The 11,423-nt window shown below is 44.1% G+C and overlaps 1 protein-coding gene across 1 annotated transcript; it reads right to left on the reverse strand.

The window, feature by feature from the left end:
- Positions 1–9,926: 9,926 nt before the first annotated feature.
- LOC132583219 (olfactory receptor 5P52-like) lies at positions 9,927–10,871 on the reverse strand. Its single transcript, XM_060254888.1, has one exon. It carries the CDS (start codon positions 10,869–10,871, stop codon positions 9,927–9,929), a length of 945 nt encoding a protein of 314 aa, XP_060110871.1.
- Positions 10,872–11,423: the final 552 nt, after the last annotated feature.

The following is an 11,423-nucleotide window of genomic DNA, read 5'->3' on the forward strand; positions in this document are numbered from 1 at the left end:
AGGGTACCAGTATGACCATATTCACAATTAGGAAAATGATTACTTTTGTAGAGTGGATCTCATCGCATGCTAGTTTCAACACCATTGCTATCTCACAGATAAAGTGGTTGATGCAGCAGGGATGACAGAAAGGGTGGCTAAAGATTAAGCTGGTACATACTACTGAGACACAAAAGCCACCTGCCCAACAGGCTGAAGCCAGTATTACCTGGTGCCATCTTTCCATGGCAGTGGCATAGGTCAGGGGATGGCAGATGGCCAAATAATGATCATAGGCCATGACACCCAATAGAAGGGCTTCAGCAGCACCCAAAGCCCCTGCTGTATACATCTGCAAGGCACACTGAATTAAGGACAATCCTCCATGTCCCACGAGAAGGTGAGCCAGCATCTGGGGTATGGTGTTAGTGACATAACAAATATCCAGGGCTGAGAGGTGTGTGAGGAAGAAATACATGGGTGTGTGGAGGTTGGAGTCCGCCTGAGCCAGCATGATGACCCCAAGGTTCCCCACAAGTATAAATATGTAGACAATGAGAATGATCCCAAACAGCAGAATCTGCGTCTTGTGGTCATTGGTGAATCCCACCAAGATGAAATTGGCAGTAGTAGTGAGGTTGTCAGGCCCCACTCAGAAGTTGCCCTGCAAAGAGAGAGATGATGATAAACTGTCATTTTTTTTTTTTTGTGCATGGAACACATTTCTTACGGATGACTTTTCAGTCCATATGCTGTCTGAAATTGCAGAGGGTATGCCATGCTTGACAGTTATTCAGTTATTGCATTGTTTCTAGTCCTCCTTTCTCATTTGGACTCAAGGCGGATTACACAAAATGGCCAATCAAACCAAGAGGAAAATCATAGAATCATAGAGCTGGAAGGACCTCCAAGGTCATCTAGTCCAACCCCCTGCACAAAGCAGGAAACTCACAAATACCTCCCCCTACACATCCCTCTGCATTTCAGAAAGGGCCATGGGAAGTAACCACAGATGCAACCCTTCCTGCCCTCCTTCTCATTATCTGCCTGAGTTCACAGAATCAGCATTGTTCTCAGATGGCCATCTACCCTCTGTTTAAAAACCTCCAATGAAGGAGAGCCCACCACCACCTCCTGAAAAAGCCTATTCCACCGGAGAACTGCTCTAACTGTCAGGACATTCTTCCTAGTGTTTAGGAAACTCTCTTGATTTACTTTCATCCCATTGGTTCAATAAACAATGAAATAGGATTTGGATTGTAGAACCAACCAGAAATGTAAAAACAGAACTGAGCACAGGAAATTGTTAGAATGATGCATCAAAGGAAGCAAAATCGAGGTGGATCGAGGTGGTGTGGTGGTGCTGATGCTGTTAGACCTGTTGGCGGCGTTCGACACGGTCGACCATCAGCTACTGACCCGCCACCTCGCCGACATAGGGGTTAGGGGGCTGGCCTCACAATGGCTTTCCTCCTTCCTCAAAGGTCAGGGACAAAGGGTGGCAATCGGGGGTGAGCTCTCCCGGAGGCGCACACTAGATTGTGGGGTGCCTCAGGGAGCAGTTCTTTCTCTGATGTTATTTAACATCTATATGCACCCCCTTGCCCAGATTGCCCGGAGTTTTGGACTGGGTTGTCATCAATATGCGGATGACACCCAGATCTATTTGCTAATGGATGGCCGGCCTGACTGCGTCCCAGTGAATTTAGACCGGGCATTGCAGGCCATGACAACTTGGCTTAAGCTGAGTGGGCTGAAGCTGAACCCGATGAAGACAGAGGTCCTTTGCGTGGGTTGCAGCGCTCTGGGGAAGGAAATACCTCTCCCGGTTTTTGACGGTGCGCCGCTGAAAGCGGCGGGCCAGGTCAAGAGCCTGGGAGTACTACTGGCTCTTCACTATCAATGGAGGCCCACTATCCTTCAATGGAGCCTTCACTATCAATGGAGGCCCAGGTAGCGGCCACTGCCAAGTCAGCGTTTTTTCATCTGAAGCGGGCAAGGCAGTTGGCTCCTTTCCTGGAGCACCGGGACCTGGCAACAGTGATCCATGCGATGGTCACCTCAAGATTGGACTACTGTAATGCCCTCTACATGGGGCTGCCTTTGTGTCAAACCCGGAAGCTGCAGCTAGTGCAGAACGCAGCGGCCAGGCTGTTATTAGGACTCCTGAAATGGGAGCATATACAGCCAGGGCTGCGTGAACTGCACTGGCTGCCAGTTACATACCGGGTCCGCTACAAAGTGCTGGTCATCACCTTTAAAGCCCTATATGGTCGAGGACCTGCCTACCTGAGGGACCGTCTCTCCCCATATGAGCCCCAAAGAGCACTGAGGTCAGCAGGGAAGAACAAGCTGACTATTCCTGGGCCTAAGGAGGCAAAATTACAGAGCACCCGTGCACGGGCCTTCTCTGTTACAGCCCTGTGTCTCTGGAACCAGCTCCCGGAAGAGGTGCGGGCTCTGCGGAATCTGGACCAATTCCGCAGGGCCTGTAAGACCATTCTTTTCAGGCAGGCCTTTATAGACTGCTGACAAAAGATGGCTGTTCAACCCACCAAATGATTCCATCTAGTGACCTCTGCCATTATATAAATGGACAGAATAACACCAGGAACATCACCGCTGCTGTTAAATTATGGAATGGCTTAGACAATTGGAATGGTTTTAGATACTGTTGTTTTAAATTATTGTATAATTTAAATGCTGTTTTTAAACTTACTATATATTGTATAATTTTATCGAACTTGTTGTTAGCTGCCCTGAGCCTGCCTAGGCGGGGAGGGCGGGATATAAATAAAATTTATTATTATTATTATTACTAACCCTCTCCCAAGAATGGAAAACTACACAATATCTCTTATAGGTTCTGCAAGGGAAGATCTTGCCTCACTAACCTGTTACATTTCTTTGAGGGGGTGAACAAACATGTGGACAAAGGAGACCCGATAGATGTTGTTTACCTTGACTTCCAGAAAGCTTTTGATAAAGTTCCTCATCAAAGGCTCCTTAGAAAACTTGAGAGTCATGGAGTAAAAGGACAGGTCCTCTTGTGGATCAAAAACTGGCTTAGTAATAGGAAGCAGAGAGTCAGTATAAATGGGCAGTCTTCGCAGTGGAGGACGGTAAGCAGTGGGGTGCCACAGGGCTCGGTACTGGGTCCCATGCTCTTTAACTTGTTCATAAATGATTTAGAGTTGGGAGTGAGCAGTGAAGTGGCCAAGTTTGCGGATGACACTAAATTGTTCAGGGTGGTGAGAACCAGAGAGGATTGTGAGGAACTCCAAAGGGATCTGTTGAGGCTGGGTGAGTGGGCGTCAACGTGGCAGATGCGGTTCAATGTGGCCAAGTGCAAAGTAATGCACATTGGGGCCAAGAATCCCAGCTACAAATACAAGTTGATGGGGTGTGAACTGGCAGAGACTGACCAAGAGAGAGATCTTGGGGTCGTGGTAGATAACTCACTGAAAATGTCAAGACAGTGTGCATCTGCAATAAAAAAGGCCAACGCCATGCTGGGAATTATTAGGAAGGGGATTGAAAACAAATCAGCCAGTATCATAATGCCCCTGTATAAATCGATGGTGCGGTCTCATTTGGAGTACTGTGTGCAGTTCTGGTCGCCGCACCTCAAAAAGGATATTATAGCATTGGAGAAAGTCCAGAGAAGGGCAACTAGAATGATTAAAGGGCTGGAGCACTTTCCCTATGAAGAAAGGTTGAAACGCTTGGGACTCTTTAGCTTGGAGAAACGTTGACTGCGGGGTGACATGATAGAGGTTTACAAGATAATGCATGGGATGGAGAAAGTAGAGAAAGAAGTACTTTTCTCCCTTTCTCACAATACAAACTCGTGGGCATTCGATGAAATTGCTGAGCAAAAAGGTTAAAACGGATAAAAGGAAGTACTTCTTCACCCAAAGGGTGATTAACATGTGGAATTCACTGCCACAGGAGGTGGTTGCGGCCACAACTATAGCCACCTTCAAGAGGGGTTTAGATAAAAATATGGAGCACAGGTCCATCAGTGGCTATTAGCCACAGTGTATGTGTGTATATAAAAATATTTTGCCACTGTGTGACACAGAGTGTTGGACTTGATGGGCCGTTGGCCTGATCCAACATGGCTTCTCTTATGTTCTTAGGTTTTCTGGTAAAGTCTGCCCTCTACCCTGCCTTGAAAGTGACAGATTGAGGTGACAAAAGAGGAGGTCCTACAACTGATAGACAAATTAAAAACTAATAAGTCACCAGGTCCAGATGGCATACATCTGAGAGTTCTGAAAGAACTCAAAGTTGAACTTGTGGATCTTCTGACAAAAATACATAATCTTTCATTGAAATCTGCCTTCGTTCCTGAGGACTGGAAGGTAGCAAATGTCACCCCCATTGTTAAAAAGGGTTCCAGAGGAGATACGGGAAATTACAGGCCAGTCAATCTGACTTCAATACTGAGAAAGCTGGTAGAAACCATTATCAAGGACAGAATGAGTAGGCACATTGATGAACACAGGTTATTGAGGAAGACTCAGCATGAGTTCTGTAAGGGAAGATCTTGCCTCACTAACCTGTTACATTTCTTTGAGGGGGTGAACAAACATGTAGACAAAGGAGACCCAATAGATGTTGTTTACCTTGACTTCCAGAAGGCTTTTGATAAAGTTCCTCATCAAAGGCTCCTTAGAAAGCTCGAGAGTCATAGAGTAAAAGGACAGGTCCTCTTGTGGATGAAAACCCGGCTGATTTATAGGAAGCAGAGAGTGAGTATAAATGGGCAGTCTTTGCAGTGGAGGACAGTAAGCAGTGGGGTGCCTCAGGGCTAAGTACTAGGTTCCATGCTCTTTAACTTGTTCATAAATGATTTGGAGTTGGGAGTGAGCAGTGAAGTGGCCAAGTTTGCAGATGACACTAAATTGTTCAGGGTGGTGAGAACCAGAGAGGATTGTGAGGCACTCCAAAGGGATCTGTTGAGGTTGGGCGAGTGGGCGTCAACGTGGCAGATGAGGTTCAATGTGGCCAAGTGCAAAGTAATTCATATTGGAGCCAAGAATCCCAGCTACAAATACAAGTTGATGGGGTGTGAACTGGTAGAGACTGACCAAGAGAGAGATCTTGGGGTCATGGTAGATAACTCACAGAAAATGTCAAGACAGTGTGCGATTGCAATAAAAAAGGCCAACGCCATGCTGAATAGACAAGACTGACCCTGATGGGCCAAGAGTCTGATTCAGTATAAGGCAGTTTCATGTGCTCAAGGCATTCCTATGTTCAAGATCCTGCTGCCTGCAGCCTTTTCAAAGTAGGTTTCATTAGTTGCCATCGTTGTCCAGATTTAAGGGTAAAGCAGGTTGGCTCCCTCAGTGGTGACGGATATGTTGTGTATGTATGTAGTTCCAGGCCAGCTGGACTATCTAGAATCTCCAATGAAAGGCTAATAGCTCTGCTCCATATTTCCACCTCTGCTCCATATTTTTATCTAACCCCCTCTTGAAGCTGGCTATGCTTGTAGCCGCCACCACCTCCTGTGGCAGTGAATTCCACATGTTAATCACCCTTTGGATGAAGAAGTACTTCCTTTTATCCGTTTTAACCTGACTGCTCAGCAATTTCATCGAATGCCCACAAGTATTGTGAGAAAGGGACTTTCTGCATGCTAAGGAAATCATGGTACCTTAAGTCCTTGTTCCTCCAGCAAAAATATCCAGCATTCCCTAGCTGTAAAATTACAGGACGTTTGTAAAAATCCTCTGAAATACAAGCTTTATACTCATAGATGCACACCTAAAAATATATGGCTCCTATACAGAAGAAATACGCTACTTCTTGCCCACCAGAGATTAGAGTCTTGGTATGAGAGAGGACAGAAATTATTCCTAGTAGCCAATGAGGTTCTATGGTTGAGAGAGGACCTGTGTTTTTGATGAGTTGGACACATGGACCCTCTTAAGAACCTAAGAGAAGCCATGTTGGATCACGCCAATGGTCCATCCAGTCTCACACTCTGAATCACACAGTGACCAATAAAACCCAGGTGCCCCCAGGAGATCCAGCAGCAGAGTCAGAACTCAAAAAGCCCTCTTGCTCAACACTTCCTACCTTGACTAGCAACAGATTTCCAGGGCTTCAAATGAATGTCTTTCTCTGTCCTGGAAAGTTTAAGGAAATGGAGTTGCATACAAAGCAGGTGTTCTGAATTCCAGGTCCTTGGCCATCTTGAGAGGTTCTTCTCCAGCCAATATTCAAAGACTCCTGAGGGTCAACACAACCTTTGTTCAACTGGTTTATTCAACAGAAATAGGAAACAGACACCATGGTGGATTATTTCTTTTTCCATCCTCTGATCTCAAACATTTAAAGATTCAAGAAGATAATGAAGCCTATGTGTCTTCCCTATCAGGATTCCTTCAGTCCCTTTGGGGCTTTTTTCTCAATCATTAATTTTCATTCTTCCCTTATGACTTCTAATTCATGAAATCTCCTGCTGGAATAAAGTGTTGTTGTTCTTTGAGGTGCTGCTTGACTTTTTTTTTTTAATCCCAATCTCATTATTCTGAACAACATTTACAAAAATGCTGCCCCCCACTGCTGGAACCAACTCCCAGAAGATGTAAGGGCCTTGCGGGACCTTGCCCAGTTCCGCAAGGCCTGCAAAACAGCTCTATATCGACTTGCCTTTAGTTAAACTACAGTATAAGTAGATGCCCAACATCGCTGAATGTATGGTACCAACTCTAGCACCAAAAATTGTTTTAAATCATTTTAAACTTTTAAAAATTGTTTTAATTGGTTAACTGCTAATTGATTGTTAATCTTAATTGGATGCTCACAGTTTTATTGTTTGGTGCTTAATTGTTGTTAGCCACCCTGAGCCTGCTTCTGCGGGGGGTGCAGAATATAAATGCGAAGATAAATAAATAAATAACCCCAACTCTTTTTTTAAAAAAAAACCCAGTAAATTTCCCACAAAGAAGTGACCAAAGATCACACCAGTCAGTTTCTGGAGTTATACAGAATTTCCTTTCAGGATCATTACATTTGCAGCATTAGATCTGCAGTTCAGGCTAAGATAGAAATAATAAAAATTATGCACAAACCACGATTCGAGCATGAACTAGGTCAAATTGTGGTTCATTTCTAATGGGTTCCTTTGGTTGTATCATTCCTGAACCCAAAAATGAACCTCCTTTTTCTCATGGAGGTTGAGGTGATTTGTGTTTTGCAGTTCATTCTTCAGTCAGCCTGGTGCCAATTCAATCAATCCCTAGGCAGCACTGGGGGTGAACTTGTGGCAAACCCAAGAAGCACCCAAAACAGTTGTCGATAGCTTGATTGGTAGCTCTGGGAGCCAATCACAGAGCTCCCATTGTTCTCGATGGGAGCAGACATCCTGATTCAGCTGCTTTCACTTTGCAGCATGAAGACAGAAGAGATAGTTGTTGCGAGAGCTGAAGCTTTCCTGGGGGCTCCTTCTTTGGTGGGGCTATAACTCAGACATAACAAATCCAATTCAGACCCGGATTGGTGGGCTCCCTTACTTGCTGCCCTTTTTACAATGGTCGATAAAACTGGTTTAATGCCCGAGGCCTGGACAAATGCAGTAATAGTGCCAATCTACAAGAAGGGTGACTGTTCATCCCCCTCAAATTTTAGACCTATTAGCCTCCTCTCTATAATTGGCAAGTTGTACGCCAAGCACCTGTTAGCCAAACTTACTGCATGGATGTCACAACAACAAATCCTAGGGCCAGAACAAGAGGGTTTTCGCCATGGGAAATCCACACTGGATCACTGTATTATCTTGTCCCATCTAGTAAATAAATATACTAGGAAGGCCAAGCTTAAGTTATATACTGCCTTCCTCGATCTTAGAGGAGCGTTTGACTCCATAGATAGAGACTTACTTTGGGACAAATTGAATAAAATGAATATTGACAAGCGATTACTTTTTCTTATCAGAAAATTGCATACCTCAACTACTTGCCAGGTTAAATGATCTCTAGCCGGAAAGTTAACAGCAAAAATTCCATCTAATAAGGGTGTTAAGCAGGGCTGCATTCTAGCCCCCTCCTTATTTAACCTTTTCCTTAATGATCTAGCACTGACGTTGTCTGGCACCGACGGTCATAGCCCTAAACTTGGTTCCACTCACGTGCCACTGTTACTGTATGCAGATGACGCTTTACTAATGTCCTGCACGCGAGTGGGTTTGAAGCATCTTTTTAGCCGCTGTCTTGAGTATTTTGAATCTAATAAGCTCCAACTTAACTTTGAAAAAACCAAAATTCTTGTCTTCTCAAGAACTTGGAAATTATTCAAATGGGACTTTAATGGAAATAGAATAGAGCAGGTTAGACACTTTAAGTATCTAGGTATTCATTTCCAATACAATGCATCTTGGACTGTTCAGCGAAGGTCTGCAACTAATATGGCTAAGGCCAGTGCCCAGGCTCTCTGTCGTTTCTTCTACAATAATGGAAATCAATTTGTGCCGGCTGCTCTGAAAGTTTTTAAGGCCAAAACATGTGCGCAACTACTATATGGTATGCCATTATGGATTGGTGCGTTTGATTATTCCTTGGAACGCATCCAAGCCAAATTTCTTCGTAAAATTTTGGGAATGCCATGTTGTGTGCCTTATGCAGCCCTATGCCTAGAATCGGGGCAGGTCCCACTTGAAACTAGGGCATGGCTCTTAACTGTTAAATATTGGTTGCGAATACACTATAACTTCGATCCTTCCAGTCTTATCTTTCAAATGCTCTCAGAATCTAGTTACTCTAACTGGCTAGACTCCATCGAGAAAAAGATTAGCACTGTTGGTTTATCTTTAGAGTCATTATCCATGCTCTCACAAACAGAGGCATTTCGTATGATTAAAGTCAGAATTCTGGATATTGAATTACAAAATCTCCACAGCGCCACTAATAAAACTTGTTCTCCCGTGAGTTTGATGTTGGCCATATGGCTTCCTATCTCTATTCTTTGCAAAGTCCTCAACAGCGTAGGGCCTTTTCATTGGCAAGATTTGATGTTATGCCATCAGCAGTTTTATATGGTAGATATCACAACATACCCTACCCGGCCAGACTATGTCCATGTAAGTCTGGATCTATTGAAACCATTTTACATATTCTCCTGTATTGTCCCTTTTATCTAAGTATTCGTGGTCGATTTTTGGATCCTATTATTTTAAATAAGATGGGTCTGGCTGATCCAGATAAGGTCCAGTTTCTTTTGAAGGATGTTACTCCTGACATAACTGTAAACACTCCCTTATTTCTGTACTGGGCCAAAATGATTCGTCAAGACAAGGAACAGTTTTGTTGTCCCATTTAACTGTGATCTTATGTAAATGTACTTTAATCCTGATGTCCAGTATTTTAACCTTTTCTGTTTTTCAACCCATTGTTCTTTTAACCTGTTTTTACATGCCATTAAAGGTCGATTGATTGATTGAAAACAAATCCAATATTTGCCAAAATTGGATGGTGGGTGAAGGAGAGCCTGCTGAAAACTCTCAGTGAATTTGGCATCTGTAACTTGTGAGGGGGCTGTTCTATCATCTCCTGGACCAAACAGACTATGAGCCAGTTCAGGAAAATGCTGATTCACGTTGGTTCATGGTTCATTTGGTTCATGCAGTTAAGTGAACCATGATCCAACGTGAACCACCATTTCCCCAGTTCAGTGAAGTGAACCATGAACCAGTAAAAAGCCCAGTCTTCGCAGCACCTTGGCAATTGTTGCATGTACATCACCATTTTCCCAGTTCATGCCCATGTCTAGTCTATAGTGTCGCTTAGATTGTTAGATAGCTGTATTTCAAAGACTACTGAGTCAATATCTAGGTTGAGAACAGATTGAATCATTATCGTAAACACAAAGCTTTCAAAATCTTTAATCACAATATCTATGCTTTCATTCGGTGGCCCTTAGGATGAATATAACAATCAGCTTTTTGAAGCAAATCCCAGCCTTTGCACCATCTTAGCCACTGCTGCATGTACATCTTTGTTCCGTAGAGTGTAAATGATGGGATTCAAAAGAGGAGTGACCACCACATACAACACTGCAATTTGTTTGTCACTATCAGGAGATCTTCCTGACTGAGGTATAATATAGTTAAGAGTGGTTGTGCCATAGAACAGGGTGACCACTGATAAATGGGACCCACATGTCGAGAAGGCCTTGCGCAGTCCACTGACTGACTGCATTTGGAACACCGAGAACAAAATGAGCCCATAGGAGATTGTGATAACCGAAAAGGGTATGAGGATGACCATGCCCGCAAATAAGAAAATGATGATTTCTGTGAAATGGATGTCATCGCATGCTAGTTTCAACACCATTGCTATCTCACAGATAAAGTGGTTGATGCAGCAGGGATGACAGTAAGAGTGGCTAAAGATTAAGCTGGTACATACTACTGAGACACAAAAGCCACCTGCCCAACAGGCTGCAGCCAGTAGTACCTGGTGCCATCTTTCCATGGCAGTGGCATAGGTCAGGGGATGGCAGATAGCCAAATAACGATCATAGGCCATGACACCTAATAGAAATGCCTCAGCACAACTCAAAGCCAAAGCTGTATACGTCTGTAACACACACTGAATTACGGACAATTCTCCATGTCCCACGAAAAGGTGAGCCAGCATCTGGGGCATGGTGCTAGTGACATAACAAATATCGAGGGCTGAGAGGTGTGTGAGGAAGAAATACATGGGTGTGCGGAGGTGGGAGTCTGCCTGAGCCAGCATGATGACCCCAAGGTTCCCCACAAGTATAAATATGTAGACAATGAGAATGATCCCAAACAGCAGAATCTGCGTCTTGCGGTCATTGGTGAATCCCACCAAGATGAAATTGGCAGTAGTAGTGAGGTTGTCAGCCCCCATTCAGAAGTTGCCCTGCAAAGAGAGAGATGTTGAGAATCTGTCATTTTTTTCATGGAACACATTTCTTACTGATGACTTTTCACTGTATACTCTGTCTGAAATCACAGAGGGGAAACCATGCTTGATAGTGACTCAGTTATTGCATTGTTTCTAGTCCTCCTTTTTCATTGGGTCGAAAGGAAGATTACACAAAATGGCCAATAAAACCAATAGGATCAGACAATCATAGAATCATAGAGCTGGAAGGGACCTCCAGGGTCATCTAGTCCTACCCCCTGCACAATGCAGGAACTTCACAAATATCTCCCCCTACACATCCCTCGGCATGTCAGAAAGGGCCACGGGAAGTAAGCACTGATGCAACCCTTCCTGCCCTCCTTCTCATGATCTGCCTGAGTTCACAGAATCAACATTGTTCTCAGATAGCCATCTACTCTCTCTTTAAAAACCTCCAAAGGAGGAGAGCCCACTATGTCTGGAAAAAGCCTGCTCCACCAGAGAACTGCTCCGTCAGGAGGTTCTTCCTAGTGTTTAGGAAACTCTTTTAATTTA

This window comes from Heteronotia binoei, chromosome 15 (genome assembly GCF_032191835.1).
Source record: "Heteronotia binoei isolate CCM8104 ecotype False Entrance Well chromosome 15, APGP_CSIRO_Hbin_v1, whole genome shotgun sequence".
Classification (NCBI taxonomy): Eukaryota; Metazoa; Chordata; class Lepidosauria; order Squamata; family Gekkonidae; genus Heteronotia; species Heteronotia binoei.

What these genes read in the sequence shown, in the direction of transcription:
- LOC132583219 (XM_060254888.1), bottom strand. Translation starts at nt 10,871, where the DNA reads ATGGGGGCTGACAACCTCACTACTACTGCCAATTTCATCTTGGTGGGA.